The 25,282-nt window shown below is 46.5% G+C and overlaps 2 protein-coding genes across 3 annotated transcripts in view; both read right to left on the reverse strand.

Moving 5' to 3' along the window:
- Positions 1 to 25,282, reverse strand: part of Radil (Rap associating with DIL domain) — a 72,271-nt gene that overhangs the window by 44,533 nt on the left and 2,456 nt on the right. For both annotated transcript variants that reach the window (XM_005367993.3, XM_013354092.2), the window contains exon 2: positions 20,065 to 20,663. In XM_005367993.3, coding sequence (XP_005368050.1) covers positions 20,065 to 20,599 — 535 coding nt within the window. In that variant the 5' untranslated portion in view covers positions 20,600 to 20,663. The remainder of the gene's footprint in view (positions 1 to 20,064; positions 20,664 to 25,282) is intronic.
- Positions 4,426 to 6,752, reverse strand: Papolb (poly(A) polymerase beta). Its single transcript, XM_005367991.3, has one exon. The coding sequence runs from the start codon at positions 6,750 to 6,752 to the stop codon at positions 4,824 to 4,826; it is 1,929 nt and encodes a 642-aa protein (XP_005368048.1). The 3' UTR covers positions 4,426 to 4,823.

Here is a 25,282-nt window from a genome sequence, read left to right on the forward strand (position 1 = left end):
GCAACCAGCTCAAGTTTTACTGACATTTTTAATTGCACTAAAACCTCTGATGGTCACTGTGTGTCACCTGGAAGATGGGCCCCTGATCTTGTGTTAAGCGAGGTGGGAAGACCTGCCCACTGTGGGCGGCACCATTCCCTGGCTGAGATCCTGGACTGTAGACATGGAGAAAGGGAGCCAAGTAGCAGTTTACATTCACAGGTCTCTATTTTCTGCCGATGAAAGTTGTCTTACCTGCCTCCTGCTCCTGCCTCCATGCCTTCCTTTTGAACCGGAAGCCAAAATATCCCTTTTCTCCCTTGGATTGCTTTGTAAGGTATTTTATCACAGCAAGCAGAAAGAAATGACTACAATTTGATCTTTGGTCTGTTTTGAGACAGGGTCTGGGTAAGGTGTGCCCTGCAGCTTGCTAAAACTGCCCAGGCTGGCTTTGAGCTTGGAATCTTTTGGGATCTTTTGCTTCAGCTTCCTGAGTGTTGGGATTCTGGGGAAGAACCAAGGCACCAGTCGTGTTACACGGTGAAACTCTGAGTTCTTCTGCTTTACACCGTATTTAAACCTTACATAAATCACATCACACTTTACATATTGTGGGAGGATTTGCTTTCTTCCTCAGCATGACCATCCATCTTTATCTTCACAGGAGTGCACGAAGCCATGACTTGTTTGATGTCATATATTTCGGTTCTTACTCTGAGAAGGTGGACTCCCTAGTTCTTCCCCACTGGCTGTTCTGCGCATTGTTTCTAGCTTGGCTATCACCTATCAAGAGTCTTGTCTCTTGGTTACTATCAGACAAGAGTCTTGGACTTTTCTGACACTACGCCATTTAAAGGAAAGTACTGTTTTTTAATAGCTCACTGCTGATAACAAGAGGGTGTGTAGAGTCCTTGGATCAATCACCAAGATGAAGCATATCAGCCCCCACATTGTGATGCCGAGATCTCTGAGAGTAAAAAAAAAGTAGAACTTCATGTGTGGGCCTTCAGTGAAATGCCCATGCTGCTATTGTCTATTGTAGCTGTTTATTGAGAAGAGCTCAGTCTGTAGCCCAAGCTGGCCTTGAAATCTGGATCCTCCTATCTTCACCTTGAGTGTGGGGATCAGAGGCATACATCACCACACCTGCTTTAATTTTTTTCATATTTGTGTGTGTGTCTGGGGTAGGTAGAGAGAGAGATGTGTGTGTGAATGTGTGTACACTTGAACCAGTTAGAACACAGATACAGAGGGAGTCTGATCTCTGTTTCCACAGTAGATTCCAGGGATCGAACAAGAATCATCAGGCTTTGACAGCAAGTGCCTTTACCTTCTGAGCCACCTTGCCAGACCTGGCTAATTACTGATTTCTAACTTATAATACCGTAGTCATATGTTAATATTTAGAAGCAGAGACGGGCGGTGGTGGCGCACGCCTTTAATCCCAGCACTTGGGAGGCAGAGGCAGGCGGATCTCTGTGAGTTCGAGACCAGCCTGGTCTACAAGAGCTAGTTCCAGGACAGGCTCCAAAACCACAGAGAAACCCTGTCTCGAAAAACCAAAAAAAAAAAAAAAAAAAAAAAAAAATATTTAGAAGCAGGTTGACTCTTACTTTCTGACTTATCACGGAGTTTTACACATGTCCAGTAGTTACCTGAGGATGGTGTGCATTGGCCAGTTGTTGAATAAGAGGGGTCTATCTTATTCATCGGATTATCGTGACGAACTTGCTGGGGATAGGGATAGTGATAAATCCAGCCCAAGCCATCTGCTGCTGTGTTAGCGGTCTCTTCGCTCTGCAGGGCAGTTAAGTGGTTGTGACAGAGACCATACGGCTTCCCAAAGCTGGAACTATTCACTACCAGCCCTTCCGAGGAAAAGTTCAGAAGCCATGACACTAGGCTGCCCACAGGCTTGGTTTTAATTAAACACTGATTTTAAATGATGTGCAATAATGGCATACTTTGAAATCTGTTAAGTTTTGTTTGCTATTTTCCTTTGGGGCTAAGAAATCTGGGGAAAGCATGTCATAAAGCACCCCACTTTCCTATCATGGTCTCTTCCAACATAATTTTGGCTGTCCCTGTCACCATGCCAGTTTCTTCTCACTTGCAGTTCATGTTTAAATTTTCATGTCCTCACATTCTGAGCACAGTTCTTCAACCTCAGCAACGGTTCCCCCACCCCGTACTGATGATCATCTCCATTTGGCTGCAGCTCCTCCTCCTCCTAGATACTCCTCTCCTCCACGCTGACAATCTTCACTTATGCAGCTGTGGCTCCTCCTCCATGACAACATCCACTTATGCGGTCTATCCCCGACCCCTCATCACACTCCTTCAGGTCTCAATAAACAGACAGGTCCCCAACTCCCAAGCTCCAGTCATCATCTTCCTCACCACCTCAAGGGCTGTACTTACAGGCATTACCACCATGCCTCACTTCCCGTCTTCCCTTTGAAAGTTTTTCCTGAGTTGACATTTGAACCCTTGCGTGTCCTCCACAGGGACTACACCCTGAGCTCTCCATAAAGTCGGAAAAGTCACCAGCCCCACCACCTCCTTCAGAACAGTGAAGAAGTTCTGGGCCCGGGGACACAGCTCAATGGTAGAGCACTAGCGTTGTGCATACACGGCCTTGGGTTCCATCCCCAGACCTATAAAAAAGCAAAAATAAAAATAAAGGAGAACATCTGAATTCTTACATCAGACTTAAACATTTGGTCAGTGTTATAGTTCCAGGTTGTTTGGCATTTATTTTTATTGTGTTTGTAATGGAGAAATACATTATCTGCTTTCAAAATAGTGCTCGAAAATACAAGGAGTACAGATACCACATAACAGCAAACTCCAGGCAGGAGACACTACGCACATCACATGAAAAAATAGTCTGGTATTCACGTAATAAAAACTAGACTTTGAAAGTCCCAAGTTTCCAGCTTGGTTTTAAAAAGGAGAGATATAGTTACACAAAACATTTAATAAACAAATTTTTCCAATGTGTAAACAAAATGAGGAGACAAAATTTGTGCCTGGCAATCTCAACCAGACACCATGGCATGGCTATCTGAAATGTGAAGCCTTGTGCTTTTCACTGGTCTTATTATGCTGGTGGGAGGGCAAGGTGAACTCGCACAGGGCGAAGGTGTGAAAGAGATTCGGTAGTTGAGGTATCAGAAGGTCTCAATCACTGCATAGTTTAAAAGGGAAAAGACTATATTCCAACACTGAAAATTATTCTAGAAAGACAATTCCAGAATATTCTAGGGTAAACAATTTTGGTTTGACATGGGAGAACATGGGCAGAACAAAGTCTTAGAGGGATGGGAAGAAACAAATCTGGCTGCCTGGAGAATCTGTTTGCTGTGTCTAGATTAAGAAGATTAAGCTATCACTCAACAATAGCCATTGGTCCTCATGGTTCCTACTTATGGGGATTCTGTTGCTTTATTGAGAATCAGCCTTTTAACTTTGTGTATTCCTAATATTTGGAAAGAGTAGAAAGCTGACTAGGTGTCGAGTGCTTTGTGAAAATTATTCTGTATGACTGTACACACACAATCTGATAAATTCTGGTACTGCATTAAGAAATAAAACATAGCTTAAGGTTCTTGGAGTAAAAATGCCTTTTTTGCCTACATATTTAAAACTGGAAACCAGTTTTCTTCCAGTGAAGATGTTCTGTGATACAGAAAATCTCACATCTCTGGTGATCAAGAGACAGCAATCAGCAGTATGTTTCAGACAGAACACTGACCCAAGTTTTCCTGAGATATTAGCCATGGATTCAGAATCTGGTGTTTTGAGCCATATGGTCACAGAACTTTTGGATTCACATCATGGTTTGGTTATTAATATTCTGGATTTTTAAGATATAACATGCATACATGCTTATTGCAAAAATAAGAGGATGAAGGCAAAAGGTTTTTTGTTTGAGGACAAATGATTAAGGACAAAAGAATGTGGAACTGAGGAAATACCTCATCCCTGATTACACATTCTCCCAAAAATTCTAGATAAAACTCATATACCATTTCTTGATCATGTCTCACAGAAACCAAATACTTAGTAATTATGGTTTTGTTGTCAAATAAATGCCCAAGGAGTTGACATTCCATTTTAAAGGTGCAGCCACCTTCTGAGAACTGAGATATATTACTACAAAAACAGCATGCATTTTTAAGATTAGTAAAGAAACCTTTTCAGGGAGGAAAAAAAAACATGAAAATTCATCAAAATGGAAAGTCAAAAATTAGTTCTACTCCTAATGGAAAAATTACCATAAAGTGCATCACTAAAATGAGGGGTTCTGATAGTTTATGTTGGACCAAACATAAATCCAATACTAATGTCAGTCATGGATAGAAATAAATACAGCTAGACGGGATTTTTCTCTTTTTGAATAGCAGTCCTTTGAAATTAGAACTGCTAGTGACATGTTGACAATCTGAGGCATGTGTAAAAGTATTTCTGATTTTGAATGCTAATCTGGAATTCGATTCAAGATGAGGCCAGGAAAGAAAGTTACCGAGTATGAATCTATTTTGAGTCACATCTAGACTGGTTCCCTCATTTTCCTTTAACATCTGAAAGCAACAAGATGAATTTGCAAGAATTTGTGTAAGGGCCTTTGAGGCAGTTTCTATCCATTTGATCTGTTTTATTGAACTCTCAATAAAAGGAATAGGATCTCTAGGAAAAACAGGGATATTGGGCTTATCTGTTCCCAGGTGGTTCCTGAGAGGCCAACAGAGAAGCTGCTGTCTGAGCTGCACTTGTCTATCTGGTTTCTTCCCTTCTGTTGGGTTTCTTGTTCCTTTCTTCTTATCGGGTGAGAATGTCTTCTAGATTCCCAGTATAGGATTGGGTATGTTCGTTGCTGTATTTCCTGAAGGTCTAGACGGATGGTTTACCAGATGTGTTGAAGAAACCACTCTGGTCATTGTAGGTTTAGGTGGTGGAGAAATGGTAGGCGGTGAGGGAATTGGAGGAATGCTTTCACCCAGGGCAATTCCGGAGCTTTCAATGGGACTCACATGCTGCAAGGAAACTTCAGGAAACTGTATGTTGGTCACTGATGCTGTCATAACAGCCAGAACAGGACTGTGCCTGCCCTGAGGGTTTCCAGTCAGTGGGCCTGTCTTTATAGTACCAGTAGGTGAAGGTGCAGATATGCCGTTTTCACTGTCCACAGACAAGAGAAGGCTGCTGTCACTCCCAGCTGTCAATCTTACACTTTCTGTTAAATGTGTTTCCTTTTTCTGAAGAACATGATTTGGAAGTAGCTGATGAAGTTCCTTTCTTCTTAAATGCATTGCAGCAATTTTCATATCCATCTCAAACATCTTGCTATTTATTGCTTGTCTGTAAACTGTATCTGTGAAAGACTGAATATCATAGGTGAGATCAATACTGAGAATTTCAGAATTTTCTGGCTTCTTCAACACTAACCCAATCACCCACATGGTACGAAATTCTTCCTTGTCAACATTTTCTTTTGGTGCTGGGAATGACTGGGGATTCACATGTGCCAGAGTAATGAATTCATTTTTTTCCAGACTCCCTACCAGGATTCGGATCTTTGATTCCACCAAGCCCACCCACTCTAAATGTTGTTTTTCTGTTGGTGCACTTGCCAGAAGTACAATATAATGCTTGTATTTTTGAAAAAAGCTTGGAGCTTCAAAAAGTTTGGACCATTCTGCTTTATTCAGCAAAATTTCATGTGTGATGGCGAGCCCTTGCTTAAACTCCTCAATCATGACCATCCGAGTTGAAACAGACACATTGTATGTGGAGTTCTGTTGTGGGTATGCTGGTGTAATTATAGGCATGAGATGGTACCTGTCACTGGGATTCACTCTTGGGTCCCACACAGGCAAGTTAAGATTTCGTTCTTCTGGTTCTTTTAACAACACTGGATTTGGCCATTCCCACTCAGAAAACACCAAGAAAAATTTACGTACTAGAGTGGATGCTATTGCATTTGGATAAAGCTGGCAAGTTCTTGCTACTAGCATAGCCCAGGAAACACCTCCAAGAAAACCCAATATATTGGAATAGATATTGTGGCATTTGGCCCATAATTTGATGGCTCTCAGTGTTAACCTGAAGCTGTCAATGTTTGGTACTAGATGTAAAATTTCATCAGTTACCCGGCAACCATTAAGGCTTCTTATGCACCTAATATCTAAATTTTTAAGCAGACTATCATCTCGTAGGTCCAAATCTTCCGGAATAGTCTGCAATGCTAATCTTGCGAACAAAATATCAATCTCTATTCCATCAAAACACAGTTTGATAACAGGCACAAAGGCCTCTTCAACAGCTCTTAAGTCTTTTACTTCTTCCTGTAGTTTCAATTTGTCATAGAAGGAGGTGAAAAAGTCATTTCGATCCACATGTCTTGGTGCAACGCACAATGCATCGATATCGGCACCTTTCGTGTGTACTCCTAGTCGGTAAGAACCAAACGTAAAAATTTTCCCCCCAACATTCTCAATTACAGCTTGTGGAAGATTCCTGCTTTCACTGATTTCTCGGATCCATTCCTTCACCAGATTATTTAATTTCTGCAAAATTAAAATCCTGCGCTGCAGTTCCTCTTCCTCTTCAAACACCCCGAAGGGCTGGAGGGTCTCGATCAGCTTCTGGGTGAGTTCGAGGTCTGTGTCCTTGGGGGCGGCCAGGCTGATGGGGGACGATATGCCGTACTGTTTCGGGGCGGGAGCCGGCTGTTGTGCTCCTTGGGTGGTCACCGTAAATGGCATCATCTCTAGCTCCCGTGCCGCCAGGGCACCTGCCCCGCAACCGCGACCTCGATGGCCTCTGCTCGGCTCATGATCCGAAGGCGCGAGGGGCGGGCTCCTGCCGGCCGGACCTGTCGGCCCCCGCTCCGCTCCGAGCCCGCCGCCTCAAGCGCTTCCCCTGGTACCCCTCCGGGCCAACATGGCGCCGGGCTCCTCAGCGGTCGCGTTCCAGAACCGACGGCGCACGCACGCGCACCGGCCGCTGCCGCTGCCGCTCTCTCGAGATTGGAGGGAATTCTCGCGCTGGGGGGCTTCAGGAAGAGCCACGCACGCCTAGTCACGCCCGGTAGTGAGAAACCACGTTTTAGGGAAAAAGTGCATGATCCTGTATCCTCATGCAGGTTCCAAAGGATGCTCCAGCTAGACCCACAGTAGTGGCGCTCCCACCAGGCCCTGGTGTCACTGTAGCGCCGATTTCTTGGCGCCTACTGAAAATTCCTATCAAGCCCAACTATGGCCCTTTCGTCTTCTGTCACACCCAAATCTCCGGCCTCACTGTCCGGCAGTTCCGAAACTGCTGTGTGTGCAAGGTAAACCTGCTGATCCTATAAGGGCACGCTGGAATTCCTGCATCAGAGTATAAGTCCTTTTGATTTCATGGCTTCTAGAAGATTCCTACGCCTATGCTTGGAATATGTTCTTCCCGACATTCTCTTGGTCCTCATCATTTAGATAACACGATAAACCTCCCCATTCTCCCGGTACTCCGGATCTGTGCTTGTTCCTGGGTGATGCCAGCTCTGCCACTTGTCCATTCTTACTTCAGGTGTGTGCAGTCTGCAGTTTAAGCACCACTGAAGTGCCCTTCATTTATTCTTGAGGTACTGGGGATGAAACCTGGGGCCTTGCACTCTACTGCTAAGCTGGAGCCCCAGCTGAAGTAATATTTTACAAATACTTACTTTTTGTTACTAGAAGCATTACTGATCCAGTTTCACTCTTGTTACTGACCCAACCCCCCCCCCAATAAAACAACTTAGAGGTAAAGGGGTTCATTTGGTTTACAGTTCCAGGTTACAGTCAGTTACAGGGAAGGAGAGAAAACCTTTCAACGCTAGCCACACTCCATTCACAGTCAAGAACAGTGAGAATGAGTATGCCCATGCTTGCCGCTGTCATCCATCTTCCTCCTATTATAAAGTTCAAGGCCCCTTGCTTAGGGATGGTCATACCCACAATGGGCTGGGTCTTCCTGAGTCAATGAATGGTCAAGACAGCCCCCTACAAGCACACCCACAAGGCAACCCAGTCAAGAAAGTTCCCCATTCAGAATTTCTTCCCAAGGAGGAGGAGGGCGGCTGCTGTGCTGCTCTCCCAGGGTCTGAGGCTGATTTCCAGCTCAAAACCACAATGATTCAGGACCTCTGCCCTCTGGGCACCTGCACACACATGCATTCACATAATTGAAACTGATAAAACTACACTTTTCAGAAAGGGAATTTCTCTCTAGTTGATTCTAGGTTACGCCAAGCTGACAGTTAAAGCTAACCAGCCCAATTATCTTGTTTTTTTAAAAAAACTGATCTCTGTTTTTGGAGGTGATACTGTGTTTTCAGGTTTTCTTTCTACTGCTTCTTCAGCTTTGGTGAGGAAGCGTTAGTATCCGACAGCAATGTTCCTGAGAATCCTCAGCAGCTACGTCACAGGCAGCTAACACGGGTGCCCGGACTCAAACTCTGACCCTCTGGAAGAATACCATGTGCTATTAACCACGAGCCATTGCTCCAGCCCCAAGCTTAAGTTTCTTAGTTATCCAAACTGACAAATGTCTCCCAAGGAAATTAAGAGTTTCATAATCATTTAAGATGTTGTGCTTCGTCTAGTGGAAAAGCCAGTCAGTAAAGTGTTTCTGTGCAAGCATGTGGGCACGAGCTCAATGCCTGGAACCTATAGAAAAGGTGGGCACATTGCAGGGCTGATCCCTGAACCGGAAGACTAGCAGAGCCTGCTTGGTAAGCTGTAGACCAATGAGGTGAACAGTCCCTGAGGAACAACAGCTGAGGTTGTGCCCTAGCTTACACACACTCACTCACTCACATATATGTGCATATTTATTTATTTTTATTTTTTTGGTTTTTTCGAGACAGGGTTTCTCTGTGGTTTTGGAGCCTATCCTGGAACTAGCTCTTGTAGACCAAGCTGGTCTCGAACTCACAGAGATCCGCCTGCCTCTGCCTCCTGAGTGCTGGGATTAAAGGCGTGGCCACCACCACCCGGCTATATGTGCATATTTAATAACACACACATGGACACACAAAAGTTCCATGATTGATCCTCTTTTCTTCACCCTCAGAAATGTCTTTTCTTTGCAGTGGGGTACTAACCTATAATTTCTAATGTTCATTCATCATTTCTAGCTTCTTTGGGGTGGGGGTTGAGACAAGGTTTCTCTGTGTAGCCCTGGTTGTCCTAGAAATTGCTCTGTAGGCCAGGTTGGGCTCACAGAAATCCGCCTGCCTCTGCCTCCTGAGTGCTGGGATTAAAGGTGTGTACCACCACTGCCCAGTCACTTCTAGCTCCTTCATGTATTTTCCAGAATTAATCTAATCTTTGGTTACTTTCATGCTGCCCAATTCAACAAACCCTATGATTTTCACTGTGTCTGACCCACAGAAACCTCATGTTTGGTCATCCATGCCAACACACCACCATACCGTTCCTACTGTCGTACATCTCTGAACATTTTCTTTCTACCTTTCTCAGTTTACCTTGCTGGCTTCTCCTCCATTTCCTGACCTCTGGATAGTGGAGGTCCTCCAGGATCTGTATAAGCCCTCATCCCTCCTCACTGTATAAACACCCACTACCCGCATGTTCTATCAATTTCCACAGCTTTAATATCACCAGGCAGTCATGGTGGCTTATTCATGTAATCTGGGCATTAGAGAGGCTGAAACAGGATCATGGGATTGAGACCAGCCTGGACTACACAGTAAATTTCAGGTCAGCCTACCTATAAACAAATATACCTCCTACAAATGATCTTTTTATAATCAGATTCTCTCTCCTAAGCATCAGGGCCACACCATATAACTCCAGCTTTGCTGCCACCTTTTGAATCTCTCAAACTTTGCCTTTTAAAGAGAACACTTGGGGCAGCAAAATGGCTCGGGGTTTAAAAGCATTTGCTGCACTAGGCCCAGGACCTAAGTGAGATCCCCAAACCCAGAGTGCATTGAGAACTGATTCCTAAAGTTGTCCTCTGACCTCCACGTGTGTCATAAATGAATAGGAATGGTTACTCTCCCCCCATAAGCGTTTCTCTCTGTAGTCTGTTTCGAAAATGGCACCTCCATCTACCCTGAATCCAGGGTTTCATTCTTGGCATCTCCTTCTTTCTCATTTTCAACCTCCAATTCCCTTACCAATACTCATGATTCTACTTGCAGGAAATACTTGGGCTCCATCCACTTCTCTCCACCTTGTAACTGGAATCTAAGCCACCACTGGCTCTTGTGAAACTTCTCCAGTCAACTCATTACTGACCTTCTCAAATTATCCCGGCCCCAGGAGCCAGCATGGTCTTATACCTGCCTTGGTGGCCTCCTATTTTATCAAAAGCCCAAAGTAACTCTCTGGGACTGCCAGTTTCCAGACGCCACCTGCCCAGCCTTGCTACCTGTTTCCTCTTGTCCCTGGGTCTTTGAACAACACTGTTCCTTTGCCCAGAATGCTCTTCTTGCCTCACCAACTGCCTACTGCTCTTCACCTGGTGAGTGTGTTAACATTTTTGACAAAAGCTGGCTTAAAGTTCGCCTCCTCGGAGAGAATTTTCTAAACCCATAACTAAATCATACAGGCTTTCTAACGTTTTTCTGTCCTGGGGGTTGAGCCAAGGTCCATACACATTCTAGGCAGATGTCTTACCACTGAGCTGCACCCCTAGCCTGCAAACAATTTGTAGTTATAGTTCCTGATAGGTGTGTGTGTGTGTGTGTGTGTGTGTGTGTGTATGTTGGTTGCGTACCCTTGTGTACATGTGTGGCGTGCCTGTGTGGGAATGGAGGCATTGCCTAATTCTTTTGAGTCATAGTCTTTCTCCAAACCTGAAACTCAAGAGTTTTCCGCTGGGCTGGTAGTCAGCATTCCCCAGCAACCCTCTGGAGTATCTCTATCCCCTTCAACACTGGATTTACAGACATGCACAAGATCAAGTTCAGCTTGTTATTCTGGGATCAAAACTAAGATCCTCATGGCTGTGTAGCAAGCTCTCTTTGTTGAAATAAGAGCGGCGGGGCTGCATCCCCAGCACCCTGCCGCCCACATGGCTAGTTTAGCATATGTCCCGAAATAATTACACGGAAACTGTATTTTTTTACAGATGGTTGTGAGCCACCATGTGGTTGCTGGGAATTGAACTCAGGACCTTTGGAAGAGCAGGCAATGCTCTTAACCACTGAGCCATCTCTCCAGCCCCGGAAACTGTATTTTTTTAATCACTGTCTGACCCATTAGTTTTAGCCTCTTATTGGCTAGCTCTTATATATTGATCTAATCCATTTTTATTATTTTATGTAGTCCACGAGCCGGCTTACCAGGAATGATCTTAACCTGCATCTGCTTGGAGTGCGGGAACCATGGCGACTCCCTGACTCAACTTCTTTCTCCCAGCATCCTGTTCTGTTTTCTCCGCCTACCTAAGGGTTGGCCTATGAAATGGGCCTAGGCAGTTTCTTTATTAATAAGAAATCATTCCCACATCATCTCTTAACTTGAGTCACCTCTCCAGCTCCCTGAGAGCTTTTAGCTTCAGCATTACTGCTGCTAGATTCTCAGCTACCTAAGAACCAGATCCATTTGCTTGTCAACTGCTCTATATGCATCGCTACTTCAAGTGCCTAACACACAGGAGCTATCAGTATTTGCTAGTAAATGAAAAAGAGAGAAACAGCCTTCTCATCCAAGTCACCTGCAGATCAATATCCAGAATAACCATCCTGTCAGTGCTGCATGAGCCTTGACTTTGATCTCATTGCTTTTGGAAGATTAACAGTTCCTTTTTAGATTATATGCGGCAGGCTGCAAACTATCTCCAACTTCACAACCTCTTTGTGTTCTACTACAGCAGCTGGGAAGCCAAAGTATTTGATGGTCTAGTTTCTTCTGTTGCTAGAGGCAGACCTGGGGTACCATGCATACCTAACATGATTTGAGCACATCACAAAAAAAAAAATCATTGAACCAACAGTCCATGGAAACTAATGGATGTTAACATGATACTGATGGAGTAACATAACTAAAAGGATTATTACTATTGGGAATGCTTCAAACAATTAATGAGAAGTGTAGGGTCTCTGCTTCTATTACCAAATTCACAGCATTGTTCTTAGGATACTTAGGACACCTTCAAGACAGCTGGGAAGATGGCTCAGGACATAAAGGAAATTTGGACCTCAGAACTCATGCACAAAATCCAGGCAAGCACAGCAACGTTCTGTGATCCCAGAACTCAGGAGATTGAAACAAGGGATCTCAGGAACAAGTTTGCTAACAAGACTAGCTGGAATTGGTGAGCAATGACCATAGTGGAAGGCCTTGCCTCACCAAAAGAGAGAATCAAGAAGAGACCCAGCCAGAGTCATGCATCCACATGCATACACACCCATGAGCATGGATGCACCCATATATGAACATATATACACACCACATGTACACACACAAAAATAAACAAACACTTAAAAGGCTGAATTTTTGTGCAGTAGAAAAAGATTTTTAAAAATATTCACTGGAGCAGAGAGATGGCTCTATGACTAAGAGCTTGCTCTTCCAGAGGACCAGGTTAATTTCCAGCACCCATACAGCAGCTGACAAGAATCTGTAATTCCAGTCACAGGACATCTGATGCCCTCTTCTGGACTCTGAGGGCACCTGGCACGCATGTAAAACAGATAAAATAATTTTTTTTCACGCAAGCAAACACATAAAATACATTTTTTTACAAAATGTTTTTAGCCAGCTCATGACTAGCTTGGGCTGGTATAGTTCCCATCCAGCGTGTACGAGACTGTGAGTTCACAAAACGTGTCTTTTTGTTACACTGGCCACACAACCGCTGACTACTGGACTTTTAAAAACATCCCTCCCAAAATTTTACATACTGTCACTGAAACAGTCAGGGGGTTTTGGAAAATCTATGTTAAGAGTTGCTTTGTTCACTGGGTGGTGGTGCATGCCTTTAATTCCAGCACTGGGGAGGCAGAGGCAGGTGAATCTCTGAGTTCGAGGCAGCCAGAACTACACAGTAAGTTCCAGGACAGCCAGAGCTTCACAGAGAAACCCTGTCCTGAAGAACAAGAACAAAAACAAAAACAATGGAGTCACTTGTGTCAAACCTTAACAATAATAAAGTTGTGATGTTAGGAGAGAGGACATCACACACGCGCATGCACACACGCATACACGTGTGTTATAACAAAACCATCCAGGAGACTCTGTCAGAACTACAGCCTTCAAAAAGGCTGTTCCTATCTCATCCATTAAAAATGTCTCAAGGTGCCGGGCGGTGGTGGCACACGCCTTTAATCCCAGCACTTGGGAGGCAGAGGCAGGCGGATCTCTGTGAGTTCGAGACCAGCCTGGTCTACAAGAGCTAGTTCCAGGACAGGCTCCAAAAAACCACAGAGAAACCCTGTCTCGAAAAAACAAAAAACAACAACAACAACAACAAAAAAAAAACAAAAAAAACCGTCTCAAGGACATCTGCTTGACAACTACATAACTACATCTTCCCTTGGATGGCCACCAGCCTGTTGCAGTGGAGGGTGATCATTTCAGATAACTTCATGCAACTTTTGAAAGCATGCTTTCTCATTAAAAGCTCCCTTCTTTGTCACCTTGAACACACATGTGACTCACTGTGACACATACAAACCCACTGCAATGTCCATCCCCAATACTCTATCTTTGGAAATGGCTCAGTAGGTAAATAAAGGTTCTTGATGCCAAGCCTGAGTTTGATCCCCAGAATTACATGGTGGAAGTGGAGTACCAACTCCTACAAGTTGTCCTTTGATTTACAAATTTGTGTCATAGTGTGCACCCCCAAATATATAAATGTAATTTAAAATTTTTAAAGCAAAGAAAATTGTCCTTATGCCTATTATTTGTTTAACATCTGTAATTCCCTCCAGCTCCCGAATCATCCTCCACAACTGGTCTCAAATTTCATGTCTTTTAAACATGTTACATCAGTGCCGCCTTTCACTCCTGTACAAAGACTACACATCTCCGGCAGTGGCTCATGAGTGTGATGAGATGTCCCTCCCCTGCCCCCTGTGCCTTTGTAAGTTGATGCCTTTGGTAATTTCAGACTGCTGAAGAAAAGCTCTGATTGTTTTGGTTTTCATCAAACCACATGAAACAAATTTTTCCTGCAATGAGCCTACCACCAAGCACCCACTGCAAAAAAATAAGACTTGGTAGAGAGGCAGCAATTCCCAGATGAAAAGAGAAACAGCAACTGAGTTACTTCCCACCTTCTCCCAAAGTCAGAAATTATTCAAAAATCAGATTCAAGCTGTGAGTTGTATTCCTCTCATCTGCACACTAGGAAGGTGCAGGCAGTAAGATCAGGAGTTCAGGATCACCCTCTGCAACACAGGTAATTTAAAGACAGCTGGATTACATGAGACCCTGTCTCAAAAAAAAATATCTAATTAAGAACAGAAGAAGGGGGCTGGAGAGATGTTTCAGGGGTTAAGAGCACTGGCTGCTCTTCCAGAGGCCCAGGTTCAATTCTCAGCATCTATATGGCGACTCACTACTGTCTGTAACTCCAGTTCCAGAATATCCAACACCCTCACACAGACATACTTGCAGGCAAAATACCATTAAAAAAATAAAAATTGCTGGGCGATGGTGGCGCACGCCTTTAATCCCAGCACTCGGGAGGCAGAGGCAGGTGGATCTCTGTGAGTTCGAGACCAGCCTGGTCTACAGAGCTAGTTCCAGGACAGGCTCCAAAGCCACAGAGAAACCCCGTCTCGAAAAACCAAAAAAAAAAAAAAAAAAAAACATTTAAAAAAACAGAAGAAAAATATTCCAAGAGTAAATTACCACAGGAAGTAATTCTTGATGACAGAATACACAGGATACAACTGGCATACAGAAGAAGCAGTGGCTTCATTGTGGCATGTTCCTGGAAGTCCCCAAGCTCCTGCCTGTCCTTAGGTGACAAAATTCATGACAGAATACAGACTCCGAGCCAAGCATTCGTGACAACCTTGACCACCTCCAAGAGGCGACTGTCTTGTGTCTTGGCCACACTGAGCTGAGTAGACTATGTCTTAACTCCCCATTCTCCACCAGAAAATGCCCAACCTAGAATCTTGGGTACACATGAAAGCTGAGCTCCACAGGGCCTCTCTCCTTCAATGTGTGTGTGCATGCGTACATGAGTGTGTGTTCAAGTATCTGTGCGAGTATGTGGACGTCAAGAGTTTGACATCTGCTGTCTTCAGTTGCACTCTAGTTTATTTTTGGGGATAGAGTTTCTTACTGAACCTGGAACTAACTGCTTCACCTAGACTGGCTCGCTAGTGTCCTCCTGTCTCCATCTTCCAGCACTGGAAGTACAGCACATGCCACTATGTGCAACTTTTTACATAGCTGCTAGGGATCTAGCTGTATCCTGGTGTTTGCAAGCAAGCGCTTTACTGGCTGAGCCATCTCCCCAAACTCCTACACATTTCACTGACGCCAATAAACGCCAGGTACCACAGCAGACATTAATGGACAGCTCTTTGGTCACTAGTCCAGTGTCTGCTATCACAGTGTCTCTGGCCTCAAATCTCAATGTTCCCTCTGTGCCTGCCTTTTTATGGAGAAGACAGCCAAAGCAAAATAAAGGCATCCTGTCCCGAGAAGGAAACACATCTAAGGCTGAGCAGGAAGAGGTCCAGGACAAACAGTAGTTCCACACCATCCCCATCCTCAAGACACTGAGTTTCCAAGACCTCCAACCACCAAAGCAGCCTGTGTCACAAACAGCAGGCCTGATGGCTGAAGGTAGCCTCCAAGCTACCTGCTTGGCCTCCAGGGCAAGAGGCTTGGGTGTGGACAAAAGTTGCTTCTCTGAGCTGACTCCATGCATTACTGTCTCATCTGGGCTCCCAACAGAGGGCAGGTCTGCCTACCATTGGATGTGTGGCAATATCTGGAGACATTACTATTACAATGCAGGGTGACAGCCTGGGGGCCAGGGAAGCTGCTCCACACATCAATGTACCCAAGATACCTGCCACAGCAAGGCCTTCCCCCACTCAAAGATGTCCAGGAAGTTGAGGGTGGGAAAATCAGAGCTAACCACACTCTCCATAAGGATTGAAGGACAGAAGGAGAAACAGGGCAAAGCTGATGACACAGAGCTGCTGTTCCAGCTACTCGGGAGGCTGAGGTAGGGAATCACAAGTTTGAGGCCAGCACAGACTACATAGTGAGAGCAAGGCCAGGGAAAAGTAATGAGACCTGGTCTCAAAATAAAATATAAAAGGAAATAGAGGGTTGGAGAGAAGGCTCCATGGTTAAAAGAATTTGCTGTACTTACAGAGGGCCCAAGTTCAGTTCCTAGCACCCGTATCAGGCAGCTCACAACCACCTGTAACCCCAGCTCCAGGGAATCCAACCCTCTCTTCTGGCCTCTGTGTGTGTATGCATTCATAGACACACACATATTTTAAAAATCTTTTAAAAAAAAAGATTAAGGAGCAGCATGTAGCTGGTGGTAGAGCACTAGGGCTGTGACACGTGGTAGAGCTCCTGCCTAGAATCCCCCAGTGAGGGGCCGAGTTGTGGCTCAGTGGTAGAGCCCCTGCCTAGAATCCCCCAGTGAGGGGCTGGTGTGTGGCTCAGTGGTAGAGCCCCTGCCTAGAATCCCCCAGTGAGGGGCTGGGGTGTAGCTCAGTGGTAGAGCACCTGCCTAGAATCCCCCAGTGAGGGGCCGAGTTGTGGCTCAGTGGTAGAGCCCCTGCCTAGAATCCCCCAGTGAGGGGCCGGGGTGTGGCTCAGTGGTAGAGCCCCTGCCTAGAATCCCCCAGTGAGGGGCCGGGGTGTGGCTCAGTGGTAGAGCTCCTGCCTAGAATCCCCCAGTGAGGGGCCGGGGTGTGGCTCAGTGGTAGAGACCAGCCTAGCATGTGCAAGCCCCTAGTTCCATCTCCAATACTACACTTACACACACACACACACAGAGCCCCAAACAGTCCTGTCCCTCTGACCTCACACTTGATCTTCCCATGACCATAAGCAAGCCTTATCCCTCACGCTTCCTAAGGTGCTGACAAAAACCACATGGCCCTGCCGTCACCCTCCCCACAGTGCATGTAAGTGATTGTCATCTTTATCTCACCGACAGGACACAGAGCCCTCTCCTCATGGCACAGGACCTAAATTCCAGCCCCTGGGAAATTACCAAGAGCTGCCCTCCAGCCCAGCACTCCACCTCCACCTCCCTCTCAAACAGACAGCCGTATTTTGATAAGCTGGAAAATCAGGAAGTCACAGCACAAAAAAAGCAATGTTTATGGAAAACAGAACCCAAACATAACAAAGGGCATTCCATGGGTGCACTGCAAGCACCCAATGGTTCACAAGAAGCAGGTGAACTGCCAGCTGGAGCCTCAGTTCCCGCTCCCAGTACCACTTGGCTTCAGGATCCGCCATCCTGGAGCTTCTAATGCTTAAGCCTGAAAGAAGCTCCTAAAAGCCCACAGCAGCTTCTACTATGGGAACAAGAATGGGGCTGAGCCTGGCTGCATGACAAATGCCTTTCTTTAATCCCAGCACTCAGGAGGCAGAGGCAGACTGATCTCTGTGAGTTCCAGGACAGGTCTGTCTGTCATCACGTCACTGTGCTACTATGTTACCTGTGTGTCTGTCGGGCCTGCTCTTCCCTGTGCATCTCCCTAGGCCTAAGCCCACTACTTGGCTCTAAGCAGAGGCTCTACGGTGTGCTGTCATGACAGGTAAGAAGCATGGGCAAAGATCGAGGCTGTAGTTGAGTGCTAGAGTGCTTGGCTAACATGGGGTGAAGTCCTAAGTTCAATCCCCAGGACTGCTGAAAAGAAAGGTGGGAGGAGGAGTGGCATGGGTATGCCTGTGACAACAAACCAGCACAATCCTCATAGCCCTTGTCCTGGCCACAGGGCACCTTGGTCACACCCAGAGAAGGATGGCAGCCAGGAGAGTCATCTCTTTGACTGGACCTGCTTGGGCAGTAACATGACCCCCTACAGCCCAACAAGTGGGTCACTCAGCCTGGCAATGAAGAATGGACTCTTTAATGGAAAGGTTTTCATAGCCACCAAGGGAGAAAGGCTGTGAGCTGCAGAACTTCCTCTGGCCTGGCCTCATGTGTGTGTAGTGCTGAATGAGGTGGACAGAACACAGTTCCACACACTGCGCCCACAGCAGCCAGCATCCACATCACCCAGACACACAGACCTGGGCACAGGGCACCAGCAGCAGCCAGAAGGTCTCATGGTCTCATCAGGCCTGCTCTGAGCAAAAGAATGTCCAAAATGTTGCTCTAGGGGCTGAGGAGATGGCTCAGTGAGTAAGAATGCTTGCTGTGCAAACATAAGGATGTGAGTTCAAATCCTCTGCATCACATAAAATGCTAGCTGTGGCCTTCTGCCTGTAACCCCATCATTGTGAGTGTCACACAGAGGAGGACCACTGGGGCTTTCTGGCCACCAACCTAGCTCCAGGCTCAGTGCATGACTCTGTCTTAAAGAAATAAGAGGAGAATGATATAGGGCAGGATATCTGACGTCGTCCTATGGCCTCTGTGTTCAGACACGGGTACACAAACCTATACATGCACCTCATACACATTACACAAGCAAACGCAAAACAAAGTGATGCTCCGCATACTAATATCAAGGTCCTATGTGTGTGCACGCACGTGCGTGTGTACATTTCCACCATACTTAGTTATAGCAGGTCTCTGAAATGATGTGTGGAGCCAGCAAGATGGCCCACTTAGTAAAGGCACCTGCTGCATAAATCTAACAAGCCAAAGTTGGAGTCCTAGAACCCACTGTGGGAAGAGGGACCAACTCCACAAAGCTGTTTCCTGAGTGCACCATAACGTGTGCATCCACATACCACACAAACAAACACACACACACACACACTCAGGGCCAGTGAGATGGCTTAGTGGGTAAAAGCACTTGCCACCAAGCCTGACCACTTGAGTTCAAGTCCTGGGACCCACAAGGTAGAAGAGCCAACTCCCACAGTTTGACCTCTGACTTCACACCGATGTATTCTTTCACTTCCCTGACACAAACAGGCACTCACATATTTAAAACAGAAACAAATCAAAATTTTAAAAAAGCAGCAGCTGTCATCATGAGACCTACAACTTTAAAGAACGTTTGTGTGGGGGAGATGGCTCAGCAGTTAAGAATACTTGTTGCTCTTGTAGAGGCCCTGGGTTTGAGTCCCATTTCCTTCACAGTGGCTCACGACCACCCATAACTCCCAGGCACTCACAGGGTACACATTCATACACATAAAATAAATCTTTTTTTTTTTTAAAAAGGTCAACTAAAAACTAACCTTGGATATTAGAAAAAATAAATTCTGGCAAAATGACTAATTTCTTTCCACCAACTGAATAATAAAGCAATGGGCTCCAAGTCACCAACCACATCCTTGAGGCCAAGAGCAAGCTAAGCTGCCCTACTTCTCAAGTCCACAAGAAGTGTGACAACCAACCGTTTCCAGGCTACCCAAGGCACCTGCTACATACATATCTTCATGCAGCCACTTGGCACCTGAGTCCTCTGGGCTCGGCAATGTCATGAGGGTCTATGAAGGATCCTTCACTGTCTTTCTATGCAGCCACTCAAAGATTCCTGACGAATTGAAGAGGGATATCTGTGGCAGGCCAACAACCAAGAACACATGGGTCTCTGGGACTAATGAGCTGGATTTGGCCTACAACACTATAGAAAGTAGCAGAAGCCGCTGAAAATGGGCCACCAAGTATCCCATAGTCAACGCACTCATCCAATAAGGTTATTCAGACTTGTGAAGACATCAGTGACTCACCACAGCCACACTGGCCACCGCGAAACCAAACCCACCTTCCCCGTGTTCTTCTGTTCTCTGTCCCCTCCAAGCCATCCTTCCCCGTGTTCTTCTGTCCCCTCTGTCCCCTCCAAGCCATCCTTCCCCGTGTTCTTCTGTTCTCTGTCCCCTCCAAGCCATCCTTCCCCGTGTTCTTCTGTTCTCTGTCCCCTCCAAGCCATCTTTCCCCGCCCTGCTTCCTCACCTGCTGTGGTGGTATCCACATCCCTGGCTGCCAGCTCTTCAACATCTGACCTCTTCCTCAGCTCAAACCTCCGGGACAAACCTTCTCGGGGCTTCCATAACTCCTGGATCAAGAGGGGCTTCTCATTGTCTCCAAACACCCGGAAGCACTGGGCCTGCCACCTCTGTCCAGAATCTCCAGCCTGGCCCACAACGTCACATAGTACATACTGGCCAGCACACTCGGGGTCCAGGGCATATCGCTCCAGGGCCTCTTTCACCAGCTCCTGGGCACTGGAGGTGCCAGTGGCCAGAACACTCTTGTAGTGGGTGCCTGTACAGACACTGTCTCCAAACACCTTCAAGACACCTGGGGCTGAGAGCTGAGTGGAAAGTTCCGCAGGATCATCACTGGCGCCCAGGCTGCTGAAGGTGGGGTCCAGGTCACGATACTTGTAGCTGAGTGTCCGGGACAGCATAGTGGACAGTAGTTGGCTCTGTCGCTTCAGCTTACTCTTGGTGGGAGGAGACATGATGAACTGAGTCCCATAAAACATGGTGGGTGCGTCCTCATGAATAACCACTGAGGCTTTCAGCCAATGGGTGGGGGAAGGCCAGAGCCTGGGAGGACAAAGTGATACAGGTTAGAGCCAGGTATCAGAGGCATCAAGAACAAAAGAGACACAAATCCATCCCAGCAGAGACAACGGTCCTGGGCCACCCTGGCATCCATGCCACCTGGAGCCGGAAACCCAGCAGTGGGGCTGACAAGTCAGAGCCTATGAGGAGCAAGGGGCAAAGCAGGTCTGATAGACTAGACTGCAGTGCCTTCAGGGAAAGTCACTATGAAAGGAAATAAGGAAGGCACAGTAAGTTATAACCGCCTAGGGCTCTGTGACTTCTGGGAAGTGTTGGGCACAGGGAACAGCTACTGCAAGTGGACAAGTGACAGCACAGTCTCAGCAGGGCTGCTTCTCTGTCCTGGGGAATATGCTCATCATCTAGCAATGTCATGCCAGAAAAACAACAACAAACAAGTAACAGAAGAAAAGCAATATTCATCTTGGCTGTGAATTCAATTCTTCTATGCCAGTCTATACAAAAGATGAAGGTCATCCCAAACACAAGCAGAGCTGGGGAAATGGCCACAGCTACAGACAGACAGACAGACACACACACACACACACACACATATTACATCACAAGCCTTGGGACTGGGGAGATGGCCGAGTGGGTAAGGGCACCTGCTGTACAAGCATGAAGATCTGACTTCAAATCTCCAGTACCCATGTCAAACGCTGGGCATGGCTATGCATTCACCTATAACCCCAGCAATTTGTGGGATAGAGACAGGAGTATTACTGGGGCTTGCTAGCTGCCAACCGAGCTCCAGGCTCAGAGAGAAATCCTGTCTCCAAAGAATCAATCTCTCTCTCTCTCTCTCTCTCTCTCTCTCTCTATCTCTATCTCTCTCCCTCTCTCTCTCTCTCTCTCACACACACACACACACACACACACACACACACACACACACGTACAAGGGTAAGGGTAACAAGCAACCAGACTCTAGAAACACAAACCCCAAGAGAAAGCTGCTCCCCATGACCTGGCAGAGACAACTGGTCCTGACTGGAAGGGATCCCTGGCAGAGGAGGTTAGTCCCAACTAAAGAGATACTTCTTTAGGACTGAAGCTTGGCACATCCACGAGGCCACTAGGCCACAAGGAACAACACAAAGATCGCCTACAGAACCAGTGGAAGCATCCTAGGAATGCATGCATTCCACCCACCATGTTCAGCCACCAGGCTCTCTTCAGAAAGAGGCTGGCTCCCTAGGAGCTCCCAGGGAGCAGGAAGAGCCTGTGTGTAGCAGAATCCTAATCCTAAAGCTCCTAATGTCCTATGGGGGTTAGAGAAGGAATTACCCATCACCCTCAAAACAGTCTTAGGTCTGGAGAGCCTAGAGAAGGAAACGAGGACTGCCACCAGTAAGGATGGGGGAGAAAAGCGCCTGCATTCATCTCTTGATGACCAGCCCTCACTCCTGCATCGCAAACAAAGGGAGAGACTGGTGAGCCAAGGGAGGAGTGCTTTCTAGAAGCCTCTAAACAAGTGTGCCCAACCTGCAACCCTGGGGCTGTATGCGGTCAATGACAGCTATGAATGACACATAACACAAAACTGTAAATGTATTTAAAACATGAGGCTTTTGGGTGGTTTTATTTTGCGCCGTGCTCAAGTGTCAGCTTTGTAAATGATATCATGTTGCAATGTCAAAAACATTAGACACACCCGCTAATGACTCAGGACCCAGAGAAAGCAGCACAGCGACCTGCCACTGTGACTCCAGCTTGTCAGCTCCACTGAAGTTCCCAGCCTCCACTCACCCACATTTTTATGGGCTGGAGAAGGATTTTAGTGGTGGCTTAAGGCTTCAGAGCCACCCACGGAACTCTTCAAAAGACTCTTAGGACCCAATGACCTCAGACTGACACAAAGACCACAAGCAAGAAGGGGAGAACCAACTAAGAGAAAAAAAAAAACCTGTCTTCCAATCTCTACATATGTGTCGTGGTGTGTGCACACATGCAATAAATGTAAAATAATTTTAAAAAGAATCTTGGGACTAGAGAGATGATTCAATGGTTAAAAACAAGTTTGTTTGGCCGGGCAGTGGTGGTGCATGCCTTTAATTCTGGCACCTGGGAGGCAGAGGCAGGTGAATTTCTGTGAGTTCAAGACCAGCCTGGTCTACAAGAGCTAGTTCCAGGACAGGCTCCAAAGCCACAGAGAAACCCTGTCTCCATAACACCCCCCCCCCAAAAAAGGTTTGTTTGTTTTTATAAAACTTGGATCAAGCAGATGTGCAGTCCACATCTACAATTACATCAGGTGGGAGATGAAGGCACAAAGACCAGGAGTTTAAGGTCAACCTCAACTACATAGAAAACTGAGAAAACTGTAGCACGAAAAATAAAAACCCAGAGACAGATGTTGGGTGAGTTTTTATTATTCTTGCTACAGAAAGCTGCAGTCCAGTGTGGGACACAAAAGATCCAGTCTCAAACAAATAAAAACAAAAACAGAAACAAACAAACAAAAACCCAAGGCCAAACAAAACCTCAGAAAGCCAGGCGTGGCTGTGAATGCCTGTAATCTTGCAATCCCAGCAACTCGGAGGAGGCTGAGGCAGGAGAATCTTGCTTTGGAGGCCAACCTGAGCTACAAACACAGCAAGATCCTGTTTCAAAGCAAAGACCCCACAGGGAGCCAAACAATGCAACTGACCAGACCTCCAGCTGACACTGAGAATCAGATTTCTGCCTACTTTTTTCCTGAGGCCCCTCCCACCGCCAGCAGCAACACAAGTGAAGTCTGAAAAGCAAGCCACAAAACCTTCTCAGCCAGCTGACCTAGGTGCCTGGGCGTTTTGTGGGAGGGGTCTGAGCTCTTCCAGAGCCTCCGGAGAGCTTTAACACTCAATCAAGCCCGAGCTCCCAAAGGACTAGCAACTGTCCTGCAGGATGGCTCTAGTTTCACCAAAACTCATTCCCCACCACAAAGTCTTTAGTGATGTACCAGCTCTCTGGAGACTTGAACTTGCCTAAAAATAGCTGCTGTCCAGAGAAAAGTGGCCAGAAAATTGAAATGCAAAAGGTTCTTTTGGGTCTCTGTGAAGAAAGTTATGGAGAGATCAAAGTATTATGTCTCTTCCCGGGGATCCTGAGACAAGTGTCCTTGGCAACCCCAAGAAGCCTAGAACTGATTATGCTCCTCTGCATGGGACTGTCACTTAAACCACAATAAAAGCATTCTCAAGGAGCTGGAGAGATGGCTCAGTGCTTAAGAGTGCTGGCTCTGTAAGCATAAGGACCTGAGTTCAATTCCCTAGCATCCACATAAAAAGCTGGTTATGTCTGCACATGCCTATAACCTCAGCCCCAGGGTGACACACAGATCCCAGACACTGAGCTTCCTCCAGCAGAGAAGTCCCCTGTGTTTCATGGAAGCAGCAAGGGAGAATTAAGTGTTGTGGAGGCTGTGTCTTCTGAGAATGTGTGCTGGCTAGAGGCTTCCAAGGAAGAGACAGGTCGTTCCTGACAGCTCCCGGCTTCGGCTGCTCTAGCCTCCGCTTGTGTAGGTACTGGTACACACATCCCCACACACTTGCATGCATGCCTCACCCCACCACACATTTTTCTGAAAAGCATGCATCACAGTGTCTTCACACACAAACATGGTATTAGAGTTCGGTCCCCAGAACCGGTGTGAAAAGCCCAGCATCATGGCGTGTGCACCAGGTCTCAGGGAATGAAGGCAAGAGGAAACCCTGGGATTCACTGGCTGGCCAGTTTATGGAGTCCCAAGCCAGTGAGAGAGTGTCTGAGAAACACAAGGTGAACAGCTCTTGAGTGATCCCTCCCAAGACTGATCTCTGGCCTCTACATGCATACGCACCCCTTCCTTGGAAGCCTCTAGACCAGCACACATTCTCAAATGACACAGCCTCCACAACACTTGGTCCCCCCTGCCACTTCTATGAAGTGCAGGGGACGCCTGTGCTGAAGTATCCTCCTTGTTGAAAGTCTAACCCAGGTGGGCAACACTGCAGCCCCAGCCATTGAAGCTTGTGGCCCTAAAAGTCATGGGTTCTGGAGACTACAATGTCAAAATGTCTTTAAGCAGAAGAAGAGTCACAAAGTAAACCCCAGTGTTTAAAGGCCCAGATCCAATGCAGAAATGGACTGGCATCTTGTTCCCTGGCTGTACATCTACCTGGACTGCTTTAACAGAACAGAAATGTTAACGAGGCGTGGTGGTGTGCATACCCAAAATCCCAGTTGTCTGGAGGTGGAAGCAGGAGGACCAAGAGCTCAAGGTCACCCTCAGCTACCCAGGCCAGCCTGGGCGCTGTGAGACAATGCCAAGAGAGAAAGGGTGAGGAGGAGAATGGAAGCTGCTATGGCTCACATATATAACTCCCGCACTCAGGAGGCTATGGCAGAAGGACTGCATGGCAAGGCCGGCCTGGGATACAGCATGAGTTCCAGACCAACTGGGGCTGAGAGACGCTATCAAAGGGGGGTAACAGAGGCAGAGATGTTCCTCACATGCATTAAGCATTAGGTTCCATTCCCAGCACTGCGTAAGCTAGGCATGGAGGCACATGCCTGTGGTCCCAGCATTCAGGAGGTATAGACAGAACAATCAGAAGTTCAAGGTCATTGGGCCTTCAAGA

The sequence above is a fragment of the Microtus ochrogaster genome, unplaced genomic scaffold (genome assembly GCF_000317375.1).
Source record: "Microtus ochrogaster isolate Prairie Vole_2 unplaced genomic scaffold, MicOch1.0 UNK27, whole genome shotgun sequence".
Classification (NCBI taxonomy): Eukaryota; Metazoa; Chordata; class Mammalia; order Rodentia; family Cricetidae; genus Microtus; species Microtus ochrogaster.

Excerpts from the sequence above, each read along its gene's own strand:
- Papolb (XM_005367991.3), bottom strand. The coding sequence starts at position 6,752 with ATGATGCCATTTACGGTGACCACCCAAGGAGCACAACAGCCGGCTCCC.